At 34.1% G+C, this 24,328-nt stretch overlaps 2 protein-coding genes across 2 annotated transcripts in view; both read left to right on the forward strand.

The window, feature by feature from the left end:
* Positions 1-955: 955 nt before the first annotated feature.
* LOC144434935 (chitobiosyldiphosphodolichol beta-mannosyltransferase-like) lies at positions 956-7,759 on the forward strand. Its single transcript, XM_078123463.1, has 10 exons — positions 956-1,247; positions 1,964-2,044; positions 2,499-2,605; positions 3,204-3,352; positions 3,947-4,103; positions 4,261-4,441; positions 5,055-5,228; positions 5,555-5,669; positions 6,500-6,575; positions 7,622-7,759. Exons 1-10 carry the CDS (start codon positions 956-958, stop codon positions 7,757-7,759), a joined length of 1,470 nt encoding a protein of 489 aa, XP_077979589.1.
* A 2,745-nt stretch (positions 7,760-10,504) lies between these two features.
* LOC144435066 (aconitate hydratase, mitochondrial-like) overlaps positions 10,505-24,328 on the forward strand; it is a 33,164-nt gene continuing 19,340 nt past the window's right edge. Inside the window, exons 1-4 of the mRNA XM_078123612.1 lie at positions 10,505-10,563; positions 11,131-11,199; positions 15,791-15,937; positions 23,217-23,327. Coding sequence (XP_077979738.1) covers positions 10,531-10,563; positions 11,131-11,199; positions 15,791-15,937; positions 23,217-23,327 — 360 coding nt within the window. The 5' untranslated portion in view covers positions 10,505-10,530. The remainder of the gene's footprint in view (positions 10,564-11,130; positions 11,200-15,790; positions 15,938-23,216; positions 23,328-24,328) is intronic.

Raw genomic sequence — 24,328 nt, forward strand, 5'->3', positions numbered from 1 at the left:
ACTTTTTGTTGATGTTGTTTGTATATAAACTATTTGTGAGTAAGATTGAAAGAGGTACAGACCTTTTCCCTGTTGTCAACAAATAGTACTATGAATGCTGATAATGTTTGAATGCTAGGCAACCATACATGCTTCAGTAATCACAACATATTAGTACACAAGTCAAAAGCAGAGGTAAAGTTGCTTACCTACTTAGGCTTTCATCTTATAGTACTGTAAAGTTAATCTGCATACATGTTTCAGTGAAATCATTTCATTGCATAATTTTATTGAATTAAAAAATTATATTTACACATTTTTGTTGAATCTTGTCAAATGATTACCTCGTGAAATGTGTGCAGAAAGGTTGGCTTAAATACAAGGAATGAGACCAATACATATATATGAAAGAGGATTTAAAATCTAGTTCTTTGTTGTGTGCACAAAATATTAAATGAATAAGCTGTAAAATGTCATGTTATAAGTCTGTGTCTAAATCTCCCCCACCACCACCACCACCACCACCTACTCAAATATACATGTTACAGACATGCCAAGGTTATGAGAATATTCACTTGTATGGTAGAACTTAGATAAGCTGTATTGTAAGGAAAATATTCATGTTTTCAGCAACATGTAGGTGCCATCCTCATATTCTGGGAATGGTGTGCATGCATGGGAGAGCATCAATACAGGTGTGGAAGGATAAAGACAAGAATGGCAAAAAAATGTGTGAAAGGTAATTATAGATGTGAAAGTAGAACAAAAGAATTTGCATATTTTTCGCCCTAACCATTGATGGTGGGGAAACATCCATACCCTAACCGCGTAGAGCATGCAGAGAAAGACCTGCATATACTAGTAGTTCTCCACGTCTATAGATGGGCTACATCCAAACAACCGCTGATAAAAACAAAGTAAAAGAAATACTCGACGTGAGGGCAGTATCTTAAAGGAGCGAGGTCACAGAAGCTACATGGCTCAGAAGGACACTGCCTCGAAAATGAGCGTTGCAGAAGTTGTAGGACTGGTGTGTGTCAGCTTGTTTGCTGTCATTACTGTATTTGCCTTCGATGAAGGTGGAATTTATATGTTAGCAGCGGTGATCCCTTTATTTCTGGTAGTCTGCTTAGCGATACGCTGGCCAGATGTAGAAAAACGCGTGTGCCTACTCGTGCTCGGAGATATCGGCCGAAGCCCACGTATGCAGTACCATGCTCTGTCCTTGGCTAAACATGGTTATCATGTTGATCTGATGGGATATGGAGGTAACGATGTTGTTGTTTTCATATTTTGTTCAACGACCGAGTCAGAATTTTTCCTCGTAGCGATGAACCGTCTATAGTCTCAAATCTTGTCCAGATAACCCCATTGCTTTAACTTCCGGGTTTCCACATTTTATATGAAATCAGATACAAAAATAGAAAATATTATCTCTGATGAAATATAAGGGAGTGAAATATTTTATGCGTATAAAAAATGTCAAGAAATAGTTTGGCGTAATTATAACATTGTTTTAAAAGTTTAATAACACCCATCCTCGAATTCAAATTCATCATTTTATCATCATCATCATCATCACCCTCCTTCTCATCGTCATCATCATCATCAGCAGCAGCAGCAGCAACAGCATGATGTTGTTAAAACATGTAGCAGTTTTATTTACTGTTGACTTACTTTCATTTACTGTGCATATGAAAGATAATTAAATCACTTCATTGATGAGTTTGGCATGGATTATTTTCAAGGTGTTCAGTCATGCAGACATATCGATATATATATATATAATAATTAGCAAAAGTTAAAATTGCCTTCGCACCACAAGTTGATTACATCAAAGTAATGTATTGTCATTGATAATCATATGCAAATGACGGCAAGGCTTTTGATTGAGAAAAAGTGACTCATACATTTTTTGGGGCAAGTGATTGAGTGAAAAGATAGGTAGAAGAATTATCATTCTCCCCTCTGTTTCTGTGTCTAGGTTCCAAGCCACACGATGATATACTGCAGAATAAGAACATTATAATTCACAATATGCCTGAATCACCTGGACTTCCTAAGTGTAAGTATGGTAATATCAAAGAACACGGCAAAGATGTAGTTTTTCATTTGTTTTATGACATGAATCTTGTTCCAGAAATCACAAAATCTAAGCAGGCCTACCATTCATAGGATTGTGTACATGATGTATATTGTAACTACAGGTGTAATGACAAGAGACATCACCAAATTATGACGAGTTATGACTTCGACTATGGACTAGTTTCCCAAATTCCAGCTTAAGCTATTGAATGCCAAATTATATGGTTTTTGTTGACCTTGGTATACAGCTCACTGGCCTTTCCAATGTCAAGCCTCTCCATCATTACAACCCCTGTCCACAAAACCCATATCTAGGCCACAAAGCAGGTGATTACACAAACATGCCTATGTTACAAATAACAGCTATTTTTTTTAAGTTGTACAGTGGTTCTTGGAGATTTACTTTTCACTTGTTTTGAATTCCTTTTGTACAGTTGTACCAAGGTTGTTCCATTACGCAGCAAAAGTGATAATCCAGGGTGCAATTTTAAAAGTCTATCTATTACTTGGTATAGCCAGACCCAAAGTTATTCTATTACAGGTATGTATAAGATGTAGGTTGAAAATTTGGGTCACTGTGAGAAACACAGTTGTCGGACAGAACTATAGAAGCATTAATCCTATGTAATCCTTATGGCAAACTAATATGATAACACTAATGTTAAAACCTGGAATTGAATCATTGGCCTTTTAAAGATTTCTGTCAATGTCACTGCATTGATGTATAAATATAGGAAGAAAAGATACCTGTTATCTAACATCCTATAGTAAACAGATAAGTGTTTATCAACAGACCACGACTTCATTTGATGTGGGGGATTCATATTTGATTATGTTTGATGGCTTTAACATGTTTAAGACACTATGAACTTTCCAGTGCAATGAGACACAACTAATTACTGCAAGGCCATGGCTAGTGCATGAGACTATGTCATCCTCACGGTCAAAATTCAGAAGTTTGTGTTCATTACAAATGGTGTACTACAAAGTATTCATTTACCTTCAACAAGAAAATTAGACAACCCACAGACAAGTAAGGAAATCTACACACCTTCAATGTTTACAAACTCTGCAGTGTTGGACTTTAAAGATGATAATTTCTAACAATATTCAGAACTTTTGTCCGTTGTTAATTTCAGAATCCACCAGCCATACCAAGTATAGGTATTGTATGGTTCATTGGTCTATTGAGAGGAAGTCGTGTCTTTATAGATTGGCATAACTATGGCTATACAATATTAACTTTATCATTAGGTGCTAAACATATACTTGTCAAATTTTCTAAATGGTAAGTCATATTTCAACTTATTTTATCCTATCAAACAATTTTCACATTTGACATTTTGTCCTTGTATCGATACTTGTGAAGTTTTAACTGAACAAATTTGTTAATGTAGTTACAAACCATCAATGCAAGATGATGTAGCAACAGCCCCATTCCCATGGTCATAAAAAATATGGTCTGCTCTCTTGAATAATGGTAAGCTATCATAAAAGTGACTTATTTAGTAGCTGATGAACTCACATTTTCAAACCTTTTATATGAAGCAACAAAAATGAGCATCAGTTGTACCAGTAGGTCTCCACATAGTCTTGTAGTAAAACTCAAATCTGTGCTTACAAGGTTGCCAAACTAAAGCCAAGGATGACATTGCCGCTGGTGCACAAACCCTCGACAGTGTCTTCAATGCATTGCAACCTTCGTTTCTTGTAAAGTTGGCAGAATAACCCTAGGGTCTAGCAGCTACATTAAGGTCTCCATTGCTAGTGATAAAACCCTAGCCAGTAGAAAGACTCTATTTTCTGTTATTAAACATACGTTATGTTGTTTGAAAATAATAGGACATTTTTTTTAAAAGATTTTTTGTTCTGATCACGGCAGGTATGAGAAGTATTTTGGTAGATTGTCGTCAGCCAATATATGTGTTACCAATGCAATGAGAGAAGATTTGTTAAAGAACTGGGGAATCAAAGCTGTAACCATGTATGACAGACCTCCTCTTATATTCCAAGAAACAGATCTAGATAACCAACATGATGTAAGTTGCTTTGTATGTGGTATAATTTCTAGCAATAATCTACCTGAAACAAAACGTAATAGGGGATAGTTTTTTTTTACCCAGATTCATGAAATGTACAAAATATAGTCACAGTATGATGTTAATAATTATGAAATTATACTTTTTTTTATTGCAGCTGTTCATAAGATTATCTCCAGATTATCCAATATTTGGATCAACTCAAAGAAACCAAACGGCATTTACTGAAATCACTCCAGCTGGGGTCAAAGTTCGTCCAGACAGACCCGCTTTACTTATCAGCAGTACAAGTTGGACAGAGGATGAAGATTTCTCAATTTTGCTGTCAGCTCTTGAAAGTAAGATTTGTCAGTTTTACTGTCAGCTCTTGATTCTCAATTTTACTGTCGGCTCTTGAAGTAAGTCACAAAATTACTTAGGTTTGTGGTCAGTAATTGAGAATATCGTAGACTACTAAATTCTTTGTGTGTTAGCAAATGTAGAGAATATGGGCTCAGTTTATCCCACATCATAGTATAGTTGTTATCAAGATAACTATGTTTACTGAGGCAGTCTCAGTCTTACAAATTTTCAATTTAACTGTAGTATAAGAACGCCAGTGACAAAATCTCATAATGTGATGAGGGAACTCATAGTAGGTCTTTTCATAGACTAGTTGATGTTCAAAACATTGTTTTACTTCATTTCTGATTTACTAACACTTTGGTTTATCTTGCTAAATACATGGATAGTAAAATCAAGTACCTGTGAAAAAAAGTGCAATTTTATGGTTGTCACTACAGACATTTTTACACACACTGAGTAAAAAAGAACAAAAATAGAATTGCAATTGCACTATAGATAATGGAAGTATCAGATACCATAATTGATAAATCTTTACAGAGACATTAAAGTATAAAGTTTGCCACTCACCTTACTATGAATCTTACATTGATTTTCTTCTTTGTGCAGAATATGAAGCAGCCTGTAGAGAGAAACAACTAAATCTACCTAAAGTAGTATGTGCTATCACTGGTAAAGGACCAATGAAGGAATACTACAAGAAAATCATCGCAACCAAAACATTCCAGCATGTCCATATATGTACTCCATGGTTGGAAGCTGAGGACTATCCCTTGTTGCTAGGTAAGAGGAGACAGTTGCTAGGGTAACAAAGGATGAGGATGGAGAAATCTCTCCAGTGTGTAACCAAGTGATCAGTCAATATCGTAGCAAGGCTCTTTTAGTTGATATTTCACCCAGTTATGTTGCTGGTTGTATCAGTAGAGGGTGCTATACTTGTGAAATGTGTGGACCCATAATAGAATGTTGTATATTAGAGAACAACATTACATAGTTTAGATGAAAACAAACACACCATAATAAAAACACAACAAATTGAAGAATGTGTTGAACAATAAAATCTTTATTTTCAATGCAAACATGTTTACATATGATTGGTATGTTTGTAGGGTCAGCAGATGTAGGCATTTGCCTTCACACCTCATCCAGTGGATTAGATCTACCAATGAAAGTGGTCGACATGTTTGGATGTAGACTGCCTGTATGTGCCATACATTTCAATTGGTAAGTCAGTCTATGTACTTCACCCAGTGGGTTAGATCTACCAATGAAAGTATGTACCATTCTGTGTCACGAATATCACAAGAGGGCACCACTGCAGTCTGGAGAAATGAGGGCCCTATCACATGGCAGTACATGCAGTCAACAAATGTGACTAAATCAACTCAGCAACTTCCTGAACATTACTTGATTTTAAACAAAGCTAGCAGACCTTTTTTGTTGTTGAGAATGCCACCAACTTTCTCCACGTATCATTGGAAAATAATGATTTTTTTCGAAGGAGGCTATAGTACAAAGGCTGTGCCTGAACTAGCACTCCCAGTGGCCAAAGTATACAATCGTTTGTTTTTCTGATAACTGGCATATATGATGTATTCATCATCTTCACCTGCAAAGAATGGTACAATTTTGGTCTATAAACAGGTCAATAATGATACAGGTAAATGTTCACTAAACTGATATAAGAATGGACAGTCTGACATTAACAATGACCAAATGTAAGTCATCTTCATTAGATGTTTGGAATGTATGTCATTTTCCTGAAACAGCAGTTAATCAAGTCAGTGTACCCACAGTCTAGAAGGGACTCTTACATGTTCATGTGCATATTCTCGACATCAGAAATTGTTATCACTCAGATTGTCCACTGTTACTTAGTCTATAAGATGTAATGTGTGCCATGCCTCGCTATCAGCTAACACAGACAATTGAGAAGCGTGATAGATCTCAACAACACTATTAATATTAGTCTAGTCCACTATGATAGTTAGATATCCACTCTAAAGAATGGATAATAAATTCTGGGTATCTTGTTTTTTACCTTTCATTTACAGTCTGGATGAACTGGTCAAACATGGAGAAAATGGTTTGATATTCCATAACGAGATTGAACTCGCTCAGCAACTCCAGGTAATGGTTTATTTTTAATCACAAGATTTGACATTTCCATTCTGAATGTTTCGATAAACAGAATTTATACAGTAACTTTTTAACATGAAACATGAAAATAAAACACATATAAATATGCTGTGAATGTATTTATTTTGACGCACAAACATTTTAACTCTGAAATAATCTGTCACATTTTTGCCCTACTTTATGTGGGTGGATTAACAATTTTTTATGAAAGCGTACTTATGTTATAGCCACATCACTTTGGTGAGTAAATGTATTGATCTGAGTTTAGCAGTGAAAGAGATTCTATTTTCATTTTGATTTATTTTGGCTCAACTATTGTTTCAGATAAATATCATAAAGCTAAACTAAGTTTAGAGCCAAGATTTTTAACTTCGCAATAAAGAAGACAAATTTCAAAGTATCAGACCATATCTTTTCATCAGCCACCACTCTGCTACCCATTGTAGTCCATAAATTGGTTGATATCTGCTTGGTTAACCAAGCAAGTCTCATTTGAAAGCTAATAGAACAGAGTGTTTGCAAAGTAAATCATCCAAGGCGACCTTTGACCTAGTTGTGACGATAGCATTTATGTCAGATGGTATGGAATCTAGTGTACAAAGCTTAAGGTGATGCAGTGTTTCTAGGGTAATGTGCATAACAACTTAGTTCACTTGTAGAAACATTTTATTCAAGTGTGATATATATAAAGGTACTTGTATGGTACTTAGCTACACAGTGGGGTGGTGACCCATTCTCCATACAGTATGTTGTTCATATTTTCTACAAATATACATTGTAATTACAGAAAGAAAATATTGCTATCGGTACTTATTTCCAACTTTTGTTAATAAGGCCCTTTATGTTATTAATTGGAGTGACAAGGCCTCTTATGTCAGTTGATTTTCACTGTCTAACACTTCACATTGTTTGCATGAGCTGAATGACAAAAAGTGTGCATTGCATTTGGTGATAACATTTGATACTAACCCCAAGTTATAGCTTTGCCTTACCAGTATTTGTCATACAAATGTAGCTTTTTCTTATCATCTCTCCAGGATCTCCTAGTTGGTTTCCCTGGAAACCAAAAGCAGCTCCAATCATTCAGAGAGAATCTGAAGCAGTTCCAAAGCATGAGATGGGATGAGTGTTGGGACAAGTCAGTTTTGCCAATCATTGAAACTCTTTCTAAATAATACTGATATACAGACAACCTGATTTTTTCAAAACCCAGAGTGCTAGTCTTGAACAGCCAATGAGCTGTTTGTTTGTAAATGATGGGAATAACTGTAATTAGAATGAGATGTCTGCATTCATTGGTTGAAGCAGTCAGTGCATTCTTGTTTAAGGTATTAGACTCTTGTGATGTGAAAGTCTTTGTTTGTGTTGTTTTTGTTATTGGTAAGTACCATAGACTTTTAGATGTAGATTTTTGAGTCAAGACATACTATATTAAAAAACCCTTCTCAGCATTGCCATAACTAATAGAACGATCTGTCCAGTTTATTCATTTAAGTTCACTTGTACTACAAAGTTAAAAGTTCTGCTGTTGTATACATTGTAAAGAAATTGAATGAATACAAGGTAAGAATCTTTGAACAGAATTGTAATACATGTACAGTTAACCACTTTGCATTGAACTCATCATGGAAGGCATGAAAATGGTTCAATATAGTGAACTGTTCATTGCAGTGAATCATGTACTCTACAGCCTCAGGTGATATGGATTTGGAGGACATGAAATTGTATTTAGTATAACAGAATGTTTCACTAAACAGGGTTCGTTGTTGTTATTATTAGCAGTATTAAACTTTATTTTGGGAAAGAAAAAGAAGGCAACAACACTCAAAACTTCCCATAGTTAAAACAGACAGAATTAAAAAAAAAATATAATACAAAAACAGCATTATAAACAAGTAGAACTTTAAAAAGATATAAAATTATAAAGAAGTGATAGTGTTTATAGGATAAATATAAAAAACCTAATATACCTGATGAAGTTTGATATTGAAATAAAATCAATGTGATTCAAAAAACGTGTAGTAGAATGAAACTATATATATCATAATCTTTTATTTACTACCAGAACCAGGAACTCTGTAAGTGATTGATATATTGATTTGTGATTGATTAACATCTTAAACCAAAACACCACAATTTGAAAGCGGAAAGTTTTTATTCTGATACAGTGATTGATCAAATAATCAATTGAAAGTGATAGTTCTTTGTTCAGAAATTTTAAGATGAAAGCAAAAGTTAAAAAGTATGTATGTAAAATAGATTTTTCAATGAAGGCCAACAGTGTGTTATGTTTTACTGCCATGTTATTCATTTCAAGATTTTGAAATCGCTAAAATTCCACCGTTTAAAAACTCAGTAACTTTTTTATTTCTGAATAAATCAAAATTATATTTCTTAATTATTGAATATATTACTTGTAAGATGTAACTATAAAGAAGATATATTTTAGAAATTGCCAATTTCTGTTTATTTGTTGTAGTTTTAAATAAAAAGCAAATTGCCACCATACATGTACCTCTTCTAATTGACCAAATTATTAAAATTAATATTTTATATATATATGATGATTGTCAACCAATGAAAATTGTTATTTTACTTGGTTTTTGAAATAGTTGTTTAATTTACATGTATCACTGGTATGTTCAAAAAAGAGGATGTTTTACAGAATTTTCCCTAATTGGGAATGTTGGTGTTTCATTGTTAATTTCTCCTTGACTAGAGTCCAGGGTGTCGTAGACAGTACACATTGGATTAACAACTACATTGCACAAAGTGGTATGGTTATCAGAAGCATACAACAACCTATTACAGGAGCAGAAGTATATCGTTGTATAACTATTTAATGATACATTTGACTCTCTAAGTTATAGTGTTGGGTATATGGTTATCAGATCATTATTCTTGATACCTCAGTGAAATTGAGATTTTATGACTTGGGCTTGTCCAAAAAAATAATAAAATATTCAGTTTTTTGGTCAACCCATGACTTGTACTCCATGTGCAACCCATACAAGTCTTGATTCTGTCCCATATTTCTTATCAACATCTAACCGTTCTTTCGTTGACAGGTGTCTGACAACCTGGCACACCATTGTTGTGCCTAAATGGGTCCAATTAGCCTGTCTATAGCCAAATTAACTTTGAGTTTACATTCGCTTTCCTTTCATGCAAGGTGAAGGGAAGATGGTTGCTAACTCTGATCCAGTGCTTGTAGAAAGGCCAACCAAGTCTAAGACTTTGCATAGTTGGTTTTCTGACAACCAAGTCCAGTACAATTTTCACCCAAATGAAAGTTTTGAATATTTTGCTAGCTGTAGAGCATATGTTATTTTCTGCTATTTGTAGAATTTGTAATAAAATCAAAGTGTTGCAGAAGCATAATTTGTTTATAACTGTATGTATTTGATTTTAGTATTTATCTATACGTTTCTTGACTTGATTGTGTTATACTCATATTTTTTTAAGAAGTTAGAGGAAACAGTTCAGAGACCCATATGTGAAAAGAAATCATTAGATATAACTTTGCAACGGCACTAAAATACAAATGTAGTACAATTGTGCTAATGTAAAGTGTATACAATAATGTAAATTAACCTTTTGGAAGGGCCTGCAGTGCATACATTTTTATAAAGTTAGCTTGGGCCCCCTCGAATAGAGTGAAAACATTTACTAGCTCTCAGGAAATTTCAACAACAAAACAACACCCATGACGCTGTTATCGAATCAGTGTATATTAACATTGATTTTTTTTCGAAATGGAGAGAAAAAAAATATGGAGAAAAACAGAAAAAAAAGTATTTGATTTGATGCAAGTACAGTGACGAGTGAAACGCACAAGTGAAACGTGATAATTTTGAGCGCCCTCACCGATGGTTTTAGAAGTTGATCGAAAGCTTCGTCGTCGTCAGCGTGCACAACCGCCATATTGCAAGTTTCCGGCGAGAAAATGGCTTATGTTATGAGGCTGTCGGCAAAACAGGTAAGAATTCTCCACGAAGTACTTCAAATTTGTTGTATTATGTACATGAGTTGTTAATTTTCTGATATCCAGTGAGTACGTTTTGTTATTATGAACACTAACACTCATTTATGCACTCAAAGTACCGACCTTCTCAAGTCTTGTCCTCTGCTCGATTTGTGACATCGACAATCCTGACTTGACAAAGTACCATGTACATTCCGTCATGCAAGTATTAGAAATATCAAACTACTCTCCCTGATTTCGTTCATTCTGTTTCACTCAACTTCTCAAGCAAATCCACGAACAGATTAATTGCACAAACAATTCTTAACATATTACATATTGCAACAACTGCCGGTCGCCTGACTACAATATTTAAAGTCAACTTTTACCGACATCCACAGCCGCTGTTTTATTACTGAATAGTGACACTAGACGACGTTCCCTGGCTGCCACGTCGTGTTCGAAATGCCTACGTGCATACGTGCCCGTGTATTTATGTCATGCAGTTTGTTCCGGTTGTCCTATATTCGAGCATGAGTAGAATATGGGCACTAACTCTTGCATGTTTGTTTTTTATTTCAGACACAGCGTGTGCTGTGTTTGAGTTTGCCGGTTCGTCTGTTTCAAACTTCAGTAGCAGCTTCACAGAAGGTTAGTGAGTGTTAATATTTCTAATTCGAACAAATTAAATCAACAAAATTGAGTATTGAAGAGTATAATTTCCTATTCACAGGTAATATAACTGTCTCGTTACCATAAAATATGCATCCTTTCACACCATTATTATTGGCTTTGTATATCATTTGTATATGTGAAGCTTTAGTAATCATGGAGGTGATAATTACAAAGCTGTTCAATTCATATTTAACCAATAGGCTATAGCCTTGGATCATATTTATCAGATACACAATCAAAAGTGATTTTTAGGTCATAATTATGTAATTGAAAGCAAACATTTTAAAATTTTAACACAAAAAGTAGAATTTGAACAAGAGGGGGGAGGATTAACATTGCGCAACTCTGGTGCTTGATATTATAACTGGGACTTTCCCTGGTAGCAGTCATGGCCATGGAGGCAGCTATCACTGACAGAGATCATACGTGTTACACATACTTTGTTGATATAGGCAGATGTGGACACCTTTAATGGAGTAGACAGGGCCAACCTTCCTGATAAAGATTAGAGTGGGGGGAAAAGGTCACAGCAGTAATGTGTGTGTGTGATGCTGATTTCACAAACATCATCTGAGATGAGATATCAATGGACTTTGAGACAAATTTAATGTGAAAGTTAACCCCCAAAAATAGTTTTGCATGCGTAAATTTTAGTTATGAGAAATATTACTACATCTATTGTTTGTTAGATTTTCTTTGTGGAACTGGAATTGCAGGGTCACCTGTATAAAGGTAGTAAAATCAACGCATTCCCAAGGAAAGAAGCATGTACAAGGACAAGTAGATTGTATAGTCTGAATTTCAGTACAGTCACTAGACTTGCTTGGTATAATAAAACTGTAGACTTTTCACAAGATAGCAAAGAATATTATAATTTAGCCATTTTAAGTATATTTTGCATTTTTTGAAAATATTTTTAAAAAAAACATGTACAGAGTCAAGGCAATAGTGGGGTGAGGTGAACCCAACAGTATTACATTCGATCAGTTTCCTGTTAAGAAGTCACACCATACACTTGATATTGCCTACCTTTGTACAAGTCTACGTACCTGGCTGTCTAAGTTACACGTACCTCACAAGTCAATTGAATCAAAGCAAAGATTTGACCTCAGTTCTATTACTGGGCAATCAATTGGAAGATTTACATTGGAAATTGATGGACATGGAAATAAAAGTTTCCTGTCACAGTGTGTATGGACAATTTATGTCATCAATAAATTATGTTATACTGATTTGATACCTTATAGCTGTTACAGACTCTGTTGCCAAGGAAAAGATATTTACAAAGTTAATGAACATGTAAGAAAAAACAGTAACAGTTGAAAAAAGTCCAGGTACATTCTGCTTAGAACAAATATTAGTATATTATACAAACTAGGATGAACATAAGAAGAGTTGAGCAGGAAGTCCGAAAAAATCTGATCTCTGAAATGTGACAATTAATATTCAGCGATATTTATTGTTTTATACTAGACTTAAAATTCAAATGTCTCTATTACTTATTGCTACTGTGAGTAGTAGTGAGTGGAAGTATTAACAACCACTTAGACTTCAAGTTTCAATAGCACTCAGTGACTCTATGTCAACAACAAACATGTAGTTGTTGCATCAATTGTTTCCAGTCACAAAGTTACTTGTTCTTCCTAACTTGTATTTTTTGTATATAAACAAGTACCCTCCGTGTAGAAAGAGGATAACTATGATTATTACGATGTCTAAAACTGTAAAAGTCTTGCGTGTAAAATTAAATGGAACCTAACTATATTAAATGTTATAATGCTAGCCTACCATGTTAGTCAGTTATGTATGTACCATCCTCAACAAAGGTGTTGCCTGATATAATGACCTATTATTCATTTGACAATGATATTATTACATTGAAATGAATACAAAGTAGGTGTTCATGTATGGTGATGAATAAATAGTATAGAACTTAATTATTAAAGATCACATTAGGGATAAACATTGAAGTTACACAGTGTTGTTACAAGTTTAGCACTGAATAAAGCAATAGGACATGTAGCGAACCAATTATATTTATAGTCCAGAAACTTGTCTTGATGTTACCTATCCAAGAAGCTGTCTACTTTCTGTGGTGAAGACAAAGACAAGTCTTTAGGCTAGTAGGCTACTTCACTAACTCAGAGACTTGTCTTTGTGTTACTATCTCAAGAAGCTCACTAGCCGAGAAACAGTGTGCCCTCTAAGTCAATTTCATGCCCCACTGACGCACAATTTCTAGTAGCACTTCAAAATATGGTATGCCCGTATATCTCTTACTATGTGGTGAATCACAAGAAATGCCAGTTTTTATCATTTTGACTCACAGCAACAAAATTTGGCTATCATTAGAGGACACACTGCCGAGAGTCTTGTTTTGGTCTTACCATCTCAAGTAGCTCACTAGCCAAGAGCCCAGCCCAGACATCACTTGTCTTGATGTCATTGCCACAAGTGAGCTTCTTCAGATATTAACACTAAAACAAGTGTCTTGGCTAGCAAACCAAATATAGATAAATATATTTGATTACTTGATATCACATCATATCTTTCATAGTTTCATGTATTACAAAATCCTCATTCCTGCAGTGGTGGAATCTCAACACAAGTCACCATTATGTCATAGCCTTGTCACATTCAGCATATTTTTGTCAGAAGACAGGTTCAACAAAAATGTCTCCTACATCCATCTGTTATCAGTTCAATCTAGCATAAAAAAACCCATGACAGAATTCAGTTATATTTAGAAGACTAGTTGCTAATGTGTAACTATTTAGTCACTGTTTAACCATTAGTGCCACTTGAAATGCACAGATATCATGTAGGGTCTCAATTCTTGTATTTAAAAAAAATTATTTATAAATATAGTAAATTTAATAAGTCATAAAATAATCAAGATACGCAGATATCATTATTATTCAAAATAGAAAGTCATAAAAAAATATGTAAAAGATGGAATTGTTATTTCAACAAGCTCTGTTTCTAACATTTTGGGTCATGTTTTCATGTAGACTTCAGTGACATTTTTATACCTATGTTTCATCATAGACTGGTTCACTGACTATGGTTTCATTGATTACAATTTCATGAAATACTTCTTTGCAAACAACTGTAGAACTTCAACATACTGCGTTTATTATTTGTTAGTCATATTAAATATTAAAAGTGAATTTGAATATCAAGCAGGCTTTAGATGCTTTAATATAAAGATCTTCCCATTAAAACGCCTCACAGTAGTGTACCATCACATACATTTGTAGGTACATGCATGGTCATGAAAAAAATTAGTCTACTGGATAGTTTGTTGCTTTAGCCCACCCCACCCCACCCCTATTTCACTCCACCCCACCAAACTTTACCTTGATCTTCGTGACCACACTAGAAAGAGGTGACTATCATCTGTCAACTTTGAAGTCGGTCAACATTGACAACTATGGTACTTTCATTAAATTTTGATATGCTGAGCTTTACTTTTGAGACATATACAATGATATAGTGTCTAAAACAGCTAATGTATGATATCTTGGATTGCAGATACAGTAACAAAGTGGTATTTTCATGAAATATTGATAATTTTATCTTGCCTTGTAAAACGTAGTATTTCGAAATCAGCTAATGTATAGATGTACTTGTATGGATGTGATATCTACCAGTAACAAAGTGGTATTTTTATAAAATGTTGATTATTATGTCTTGCCTTGTAAGAAGGAGTGAGTCTAAATCACCTAATGTATATATATGATACCTGTCATTGCAGATACAGTATGGCATTGTGACAAGTATGGTGTACAAATCATACAGCCATACTTCATTCTCACTATGCAACATAAACATTCTAATCTCAAGTTTTCATGGCTTAGATAGACAATCACATATATACAGTTATGGTGGCCTTGAAAGGAATTTAGTATTGTTATCAGTTGCAATAAGTAATCAATGCAATGGAGACAGCTATTGCCATAAATTTATATATATATCTGAAGCCAGGTTCACTTTTCAGACCTGTCAAAATATAATCACATTCCTCTCAAATCTGTAGACAAATATACATGCCAAGATTACATTTCTCCTCCCCTCCCCTCCCCTCCACACACACACACACACATACACACACACATATGCACGCACACACACACACACACACACACACACACACACACACACACACACACACACACACACACACTGATAAAGTGACTCCAAACTGAGTACTACTTTAATTGAAATTTAGACATAACAGTAGGAATATTGTTATTTTGAAGTATACTAAAGGTGCACTAGTTGCACCTGAACATTAGTTTTGTTAGAATGACTTGCTCATTATAGCGTACACCCTGAACAGTATTGCATCACCTGTGGGTAAATGTACTTGTGTAGCTGTAGACATAATATGGTACAATTAATATAATCAAATTGATTTTTGAATCTGCACCCAGAGAAGTGAAAGAACTAGAAATGCTTTTAGATGTGAATTTTCAGATTTAGTATTCGTTCACACTACTTGTTCTTGAGACTACAATTTTTCAAATTCATACTCTAAATTGGTTTATTGTGCTTCTCTTTTCAGGTTTCTATGAGTAGGTTTGAACCTAAGAAATATGTTGACTACGAAACCATGCAGAGTCGACTGGCCATTGTCTCAGACAGACTCGGAAGACCACTGACATTATCAGAAAAAGTATTATATTCCCATATAGATGACCCCATAAATCAGGTAAGAACATACAAAATGATTATGAAGCCAGAAATATGTACAATCAGCATATGAAGAATGGATTATAAATCACTGATCAGTAGATTTTACAATATCTTTTTATGCTGCCGGGCATTTTATATTGAATGGCAAATGCAGAAGTCTTCCAATGGTAATGCAATAACTGACTTATTATCTTATCAGTCTACCTTCCGTGGCTTGTGTTACAGTTTTCTTTGAATTTAATCAATTGTCACATCTTTAAATTATCATAAAGTTTATATGTATGTATACTACTCTGTCAGTCAACCTGTTTGTGCATATGTTTGTCTGTCTGAGTCAATCAATGTGTGAAAAAATTTCAAATTACTACGTTAAAAATCAATTAGTTTTTCTGCTGTGGAAGTCCGGAAGGATACAGAAAGTTAGAATTTGATCTGATAACATTTGGAGTATGTCAGTAAGTTACAATTACTCATAGCAGGCGTGGAGATATATGTTGCCCTAAGATGCCACTAGACTGATTACTGTCTTTCTATAGCCCTAATACTATGACAGAACCCTATGACGTGTGAGTGCAAGTGTGGCATATTTGGGGTATTTGCATGAGTGCTTGCAGTGTTCTCTGCAGTGCAGCAGTACTTACATGAGCATAGCAATCTCTGGTACACATGTAATAATATACCTAATTGTTTCTAAAAAATGGTGGTAATGAAATTTGTGTTGAAATTACTCGGAAACAATGTTATCATGATTATAGTACAACTGGCAATTTACACTGTATGTGTGTAAAGTATAGTACATTTATTTGTTAGTAATTCCATTTCAATGATTACATATATTGTATATTGAGTTACAAATTTTGACACCTGGAACTGCTTATCACAATTGCAATATATATAGTGTAAATAAGTTTGTATATCATTGTCAATAGATCTGTGCTATTAGTACTTTATAAGTACCTAGCCATTTATTGCCCAAATTATCAGACAGCCAAGACTGCAAATTTTGATTTTTCCATCAACATTATTAATTCAAGTTTATAATATTAAGGGGGAATGCCACTCTAAGAAATTGTTTCCGTAAACATTTGGTTCTAGAGAGTCATTTATGATTTCACATCAGATAGATTTTGTGCAATTACCCAGAAGCACTTGATACAACTGCTTATTACAGTCAGAGAAATAGTCAGCAGTATTCACTGAATATTCAGTGTTCATTTCATAATACATCTCTGCTAAGTCCCATGATGCAACAGTGGACCAGTGTCAGGACAATGGAGGTGAAACAGAGTTTCAATTTGGTGTTTCTTGGCAATCATATAAAATTTATGTGATTTGAAATGATAAAATTACTCTCCAGAACGCAAGTTTATGAAAATACATCATCCATGTACCTTAATCATTTTTCCAGTATTGAAGAATATCATAAATATGTTGTATTTTAGGAGTGAATATGGTACATATTAGGAACTATGAACCTATCGTGTTAATGTGCGTATATAGCAATACTGGGATTATTTGATTTAAACAATTTACTTTCCAGCCAGTAAAGCTGTCTATTTTCATCTGACTGAACATCTTAAGTACTATTGATTGTGTCAAAGTTTATACAGTGTCAAATAAAATGTCAAATAAATGCATTTGTGATTTGTACTGTCACCATTAATACCTTCCTTCAAAGAAAATATTCAAGGTCTATTTTGAACTTATGTTGCAGTATCTGTATATCTTTCAGTGCAGTATGGCTATGAATATTAAATCAGTTTTTCCTCGGGTCACATGCATTTTATTTTGTTGTCCACCAACTACGGTATATATGTGAAATTTACTAACTTTGGGGAAATTTGTTCATGGGGTCCAGCAGCATTATTCATTGCAAAATCTGTAAATTGTAGTTTCAACTTAAAAGTCATAACAAGTTACAATCAGTTGTTAGATCACATGAAAACACTCAATGTGATTAAAAATCTGATGTTGGGAATACAGCTCACTTCGTTTTTTCCTTGGTATAGTACTGTGTGTTTCGATCACGTTCTTGAAAGAGAATGATCTTTCTCGGAAATATTCCTACATGATACCATGAATATTCAATACACTGTACCTACTAAAACCTGATCAGAACAAGTTATAATCAGTTTGTAGATTACTGATTCCAGTTTCTACCTAGTACAACCTATGCAGGGCAAGTTATAGTCGGTTTGTAAATCAGTGATACACACTGAATATTCAAATGCTAATGCAAACCCCTACATTTTGATTATTTCCCTACGGATTTACTTCCCATTGTTGGCTAATGGATTCCCCAGTGAAATTCCATTTTACATTTCCTTTCATTATCCCTATTCCCTATGGATGCACATCATGGAATATCAGCTGCCACTATTGTTGAAATATCTTGATGGGATAATCAGATTGGATTATAGCCTACTCCTTAGTAGAAATGTAGAAAATAGTGAAATCAGATTTTGTCTTTAATTCCGGAACATATTCAACTGGAATCCTGACCAATTTGCCCATTTCAAATCTGGTTGTAAAGTTGATGTGCTATCAGAGTTTGTGCTCAGCTGACTACTTTCATGATGTAATTGACTGTACATCGATCGTATAATTTTTATGTTTATCAAATCAATTTCTTATGGTTCCATTAGGGAAATACTTTTCTAATCTTAAGCCTGAGCTTTCAAACATGCATTTATAGGTTCAGCAAAGTACAGGTACACTTATTTTCATATGTGGGATTTTTGTTTGAGGAAGACTGATATATTTGTTATAAATATTACGATGCAACATCACGTAGTAAAATCTTTGACAAATAAAATGCAGAAGTCATCAAGCCTGGCAAATTGACTTGTTCTTTGATGTGGTGTAAATTAGCATGTAATGAAGTAGGCGCTCTCAAACACTGAAATTTCATGGTACATGTATTACTGTAAAACAGAACCCCATGACGGATTAGTAGCAGTGTGGCATACATGGGTGTTTGCATGAGTGTTTGCAGTGTTCTATATATGGCTGTACTTTCATGAGTGAGTGAAAGTGCAGCGGAAAACACTGCAAGCACGTGTGCAAAATACACTTGAGTATTCACTCTGATACTTGTACTTTATGTAGAGCTCTGTTATTATATATGCTTATCTGAAATTTGCAAGTTACGTTTATGTGAATTTGATGGATACGGAATGTCTAGCCTACTTGCCCATTTTGCAGTTTTATAATGTTTTCAGTATTGCACTGCTGTGCATATGCCCTTGCACTGATGCAAGCAACCACTGGCATTGGTACATATGTAATAAGAAATACTGTAATTTCAAACTTAACTTGGCAGTACATACCATACAATTGTGATAAAATTCTAAGAGTTTCAAACCAATATTAGTGAATGAATTAGTGAATCCAGTATTTTGTTGTACTGTCACTCATTGCAGTCATAAAACTAAACAATTACATGTACAGATTATAAATTATTGGATTTATGGTTTCCATAAAACACAAATTTTATTTCAATCTTGTACATTTTACATGACCTATCTCAGCAGTAAGTGTTAATACACTAAATGTTCTACCGTAAAATGCATTGAAATATTAAAAGATTGAGAGTAGAAACACCCAGAAATATCCTTATTAAACCATAGACACTTTGTATGATTAAACACAGTTCTCTATCTTGCAATCTAAGAATCATAAAAATGTCAGTTAACTAAGATAAGAATTGTTGTCTTTTTTTCAACACTGCACACAAGTACTAGTAGTAAAAAATATTTCATCACAAGGAATGTATTATTTATGTAGCCAATTCATGAAGAAGGAAGGGAGAGAAGAGACTGGTGAGGGCAAAATGACATGACGAATCTCAGCAATCTAAAAACATACGTATCGACATTAAATATTAAATAAAGCAGTGTTCTGCCGAGGCCGCGGCCTTGCGACATTGGCCCCTAAAATTACAAATGGCGCAACAATTTTCCCACCTTGCGTCAGTTTGGCGCATTCATTTTACGGCAGACACCTAAGTCCAGGGCAAGCCCCTGCCCTGGCCGGCGTCAATCCCACAAAAAGTATACTGACTCCGTAAGCGACAGTTTTGTTGACATCATATAAGATGCAGTGACAACGGGCAGTTCTATTGTTAACATGCAAACAAATTGATTAAAATGAAACAAAAAGATACAACTTTGATAAAACATAATCTTCAATTGAAACATTAGAGGGAGTAGATGAGACGCCGAAATGGACGTCTCTCTTCACATGTTTTGTCTACCGACGCATCACTGTCTCGACCTCTGACCTACTCACTGACGTGTGTGAAACACTGAACTTGCTACGGGAAATCGGAACATCTCTCTGCCACATAAGCCTTAGGAAACCAAATTTTATGGGACAGGTTGTGATTTTCATTTGTTGATGGGTTAAATTAATGGAAACAAAAATGAGTACATGTGTATTTTGATCCCGACAAAGCTGTGTTAGGGGATCGTGTTGCATGATGTTGACAGTGACACATGTGAATGTTGGGCACTGAATCAATGAGTGATCACTGGCATAACCACTCGAGACGGCCGATGCATGTGCGCCCGGTCAGACATGAAGAATGAACTCAGAGATGAAATCAGAAAATAATTACAGTTGTATTTACAAAGCATCCTAACTTTGACGTTGTTGATAGTTTTAGTTCAAGATCTCTGAGTTTCAAGGACACCTAATGTCAGCTTTCCGTATCAAGTTTACAATACATGTATGTACCTAATGCTGTCATTTGATATAGCAGGACCAAATCATGTTACACAGCCAGTGATGGTAATTAATAAAAATAAATTATTTGAAAGTTTGTTTGACTATTATTTGTAAGTTTTTCGTTCACATTTGGTACTTTTTAAAGTCAGAGAGTTTATTTTCTTCAAAATGTTTTTTTTTTAAACTCTTGTCATGAATTTGAAGAGGGAATGATAAACACAGCAGTGTAACAGTTGTAAAAATGAAACAAGTGGTTACAAGATTAGGATTTCTCAAATTTTTTATTCAATCATATGTTCACTAATTTTGAAGTTGTTCTTTGTCCTTGTCTGAGAAAAGGAATCATAAATTTGAGCACTGCTATTCATGATATTCAGATTAAAAATTGTGACTACCTGGCTGTCCAATCTTTCTAAACAATATATAATATACTCTGTTGAAATGACTTTAAATTACATAATTGTAATTGTCTTCTTTTTGTAAGGTGTAATGTGTAGTACACAATTTTCAAAAAATAGCTTACTGGGAACTGTTATTATGAATGGAATTTTTTTATGTAGTTGGGTAATAGTCTATGTGTAATGGAATATCTCAGACCACGGTATCTCTATAGTGGTCTGAGGTAATATATATAATTTCATAGACAATAAATAATTGACCCCACTCCCTGTCAAATGACCCCACTTTTTGCAACCAGGGGGCCTTTGTCCCCACTAGTTGGAAACCTTGGCAGAACACTGATAAAGGAAATCTTCAGTATATTAAAATGCACTGAAATGGGAACTAATCGCTGAATCTTACAAGGAAGAATGATAATTTTGACTGCATAATTAATACAGTAAAATGTATGTCACTATGAATATTCTGAAACAGAACTTGACTGTTGATGCAACAAGGACAAAAAATGATTACTTTGGTTTTATATTGAAACTGAGATCTACTCGTAGGAAATGCTGGTCAGCCAAATTACCTAACAATGAGAATAGAACCATATTGCACCTACATGTACTTACATGTCTGTAAACAACTGGTTTGGTTCACTTTTTATCCCACTATATGTAATAATACCAGCTCTTTCACGCTCATATGAATTTTGGGGGGTTTTCCTCTATATATGTTTTTTTTATTAGAACAGCAGCTGTTAATGTTTATTATATAATAGTTATCTGTGTGTCATTGAGTGGCTAGACATGATTAGTTTATATATGACTATTTCCTAGATTCTCTTCTAATATTTTATGAAATGTACATACTTGTCCGAAATGAACTGGACACTGGACATATGATTATTTGTTCTGTTATTTGTAGGTAAATAAAGATTCTTGTAGTTCATATTGTAATGTCACAATTTATCAAATGGGGGCTTGTTGTAAATTTTGCACAGAAATTTTGACTCTTCGTTTTCTACACAATTGTATGTCACAACACATCTGGCCTATTTCTATATCTGTTCTCGTCATTTGACATTCAAATCTACTATCAATTTAAATAATGCAATGTCTTTTATATTTCCTACACAACCACATGTTACAACATACTAGTATTTCATATATCTTTTCTCATCATAGAGTATATAGCATGATAGCATTATTCTAAACTACCATGCATAGCATTGTTTCACAAGCACATGTTACAATATACTTTACCTATTTCTATATCTTTTCTTGTCATAGAATATGATGGAATTATTCAAAACTACATGTGCAATGCATTGCGTTGTTTCTCAACAACATGTTACAACATATTTCACGTATTTCTATATCTTTTCTTGTCATAGAATATATAGTATGATGGAGTTACTCAAAACTACATGTACCGTCAGTTACAAATGTCTTGTCTTTTGTGTTGTTTCACAACAACATGTAATACGTCTAGAGTATTTTACCTACTGTATTTATATTCCCCTTTGAATGTGACATCGACACAGGGAGATATTAGTTATTAAAAACTGGGATCTGTTTTGCACAGAATCTTTAAAATGGCCATAGGGATAACAAATGGGTATTCGTTTTGGCATTTTTTTTTTTTTAAACAACTCTACTATGTTTTATACTTGAAAAAACAATGTGAAATGACATTAAATCCTTGTTTTACAAAACATGAAAAAAATGTTTAAGTAGTTGTAAAGTTGCTATTGTACGTACAGTAACAAACTTTTACACACTTTTTAGCTTTTTGTAATTTATTGAGTTACAAACATGGATTTGGTCGATGCTGTTTCACATTGTTTTTTCAAGTAGGAAAAAGTAGTAGATATATAAATACTGATTTGTCATCCATATGGCATCCATATTAAATATAGCATCTTTTTCCGCAGCTTTTTCATTCTAGGACATCAAGCATGGTGGAGTTTTTCAAAACTACAATCGATGAAACAGAACTTTTTGTCATTTTTTACATTTTCTACACAACAGCATATTATAACATATTTCACCTCCTCATAGGACATGGAGCATGATAGACATTTTCAAAATTATGATAAATAAAACAGAACTTTTTGTTTTCTCTTACAGTTTCTACACAAAAGCATGTTATAACATATTTCACCTTCTATTTTCCTCCTGTAGGACATAGAACGTGGTGTGAGTTATCTAAAACTTCGACCTGATAGAGTAGCAATGCAAGATGCCACAGCACAGATGGCTATGTTACAGTTTATATCCAGTGGCCTTCCAAAGGTAAATGTAAAACATGTCATCCTGAAAATAAAGAGAAAGACGGAGGATATGAAACATAGGGGATGTAGACCCATACTTGGGAGGGGGTGGGGGTGGGGGGGGGGGTCAAGATTTCCTTCAGAAAGAAATTTTTCTTTGTGTACCTCAAGGGAATGTTGTTAGGTTGTGAATTCAATTTGAGTAGTTTGAATCTTTCAAGAGAACCTATGGGTAGACAAGTAGTTGAGTCATGGAGTACCAGTATGATGTACATGTTTTGTATAAATATTATATTGTTATGCAAGGATTGACATACATGTTTCCGATATTCCCATGAGTATTTTCACAGTAGCGAGTAAATGGCAAGGTTTGCCACATAACCCCATGTGTATTGTCATACATATTAAAGTAAATGCCACCTTATTTTCCAATCTTGTATTAGAAGGAATGGGTTGCTGTGTAATAAATCAATGACTCCATTGAATTTGTTGTATCGCACAACTTTCAAACAGTTATTTCTTGTTAGTACTTTCAGTATTGCCCTTTACAAAAATCTGTACAGTTGTGTATTGTCACATTAGCAATTATGTACAATGAAATTGCTTGCCCTTTTTCTAGACTTTTTATAATCAATTTATTCATATCTTGAAGCCTTTGATGCAATATTCATGTTAAATTAGCTACCCCTTGTTTAAATGTAGTGATTGACTTTGACAAAATATCAAAAATAACTATAATATTGACAAATGGGTATTCATTTTGGATTTTTTAATTCATATAAACAACAATTTATGTACTGGCATCCTGCTTAAATTTATGTTGTTGCTCTTAAACTACAAACTTAGAGAATAATTTCATTGAGTACACACTTCATTTATTTGTTATTTGATATTACATGTGTTTATGGAAAGTACAATGAAATGTGAGCAAATATCTTGTGGTGTTAAATATTTGAAATAAACATGATTTATTGACATTAGTAATGCTATTAGGAGCTGTATATAGCACCATACAAAGTACAT

The sequence above is a fragment of the Glandiceps talaboti genome, chromosome 5, assembly GCF_964340395.1.
Source record: "Glandiceps talaboti chromosome 5, keGlaTala1.1, whole genome shotgun sequence".
Lineage (NCBI taxonomy): Eukaryota > Metazoa > Hemichordata > Enteropneusta > Spengelidae > Glandiceps > Glandiceps talaboti.

Bases quoted from the DNA above. Each gene is read 5' to 3' on its own strand.
- LOC144434935 (XM_078123463.1), top strand. From the start codon at position 956: ATGGCTCAGAAGGACACTGCCTCGAAAATGAGCGTTGCAGAAGTTGTA. The intron at 4,104-4,260 runs GTAAGTTGCTTT...TTTTTATTGCAG, and splicing joins ATCTAGATAACCAACATGAT to CTGTTCATAAGATTATCTCC. The intron at 5,229-5,554 runs GTAAGAGGAGAC...GTATGTTTGTAG, and splicing joins GGACTATCCCTTGTTGCTAG to GGTCAGCAGATGTAGGCATT.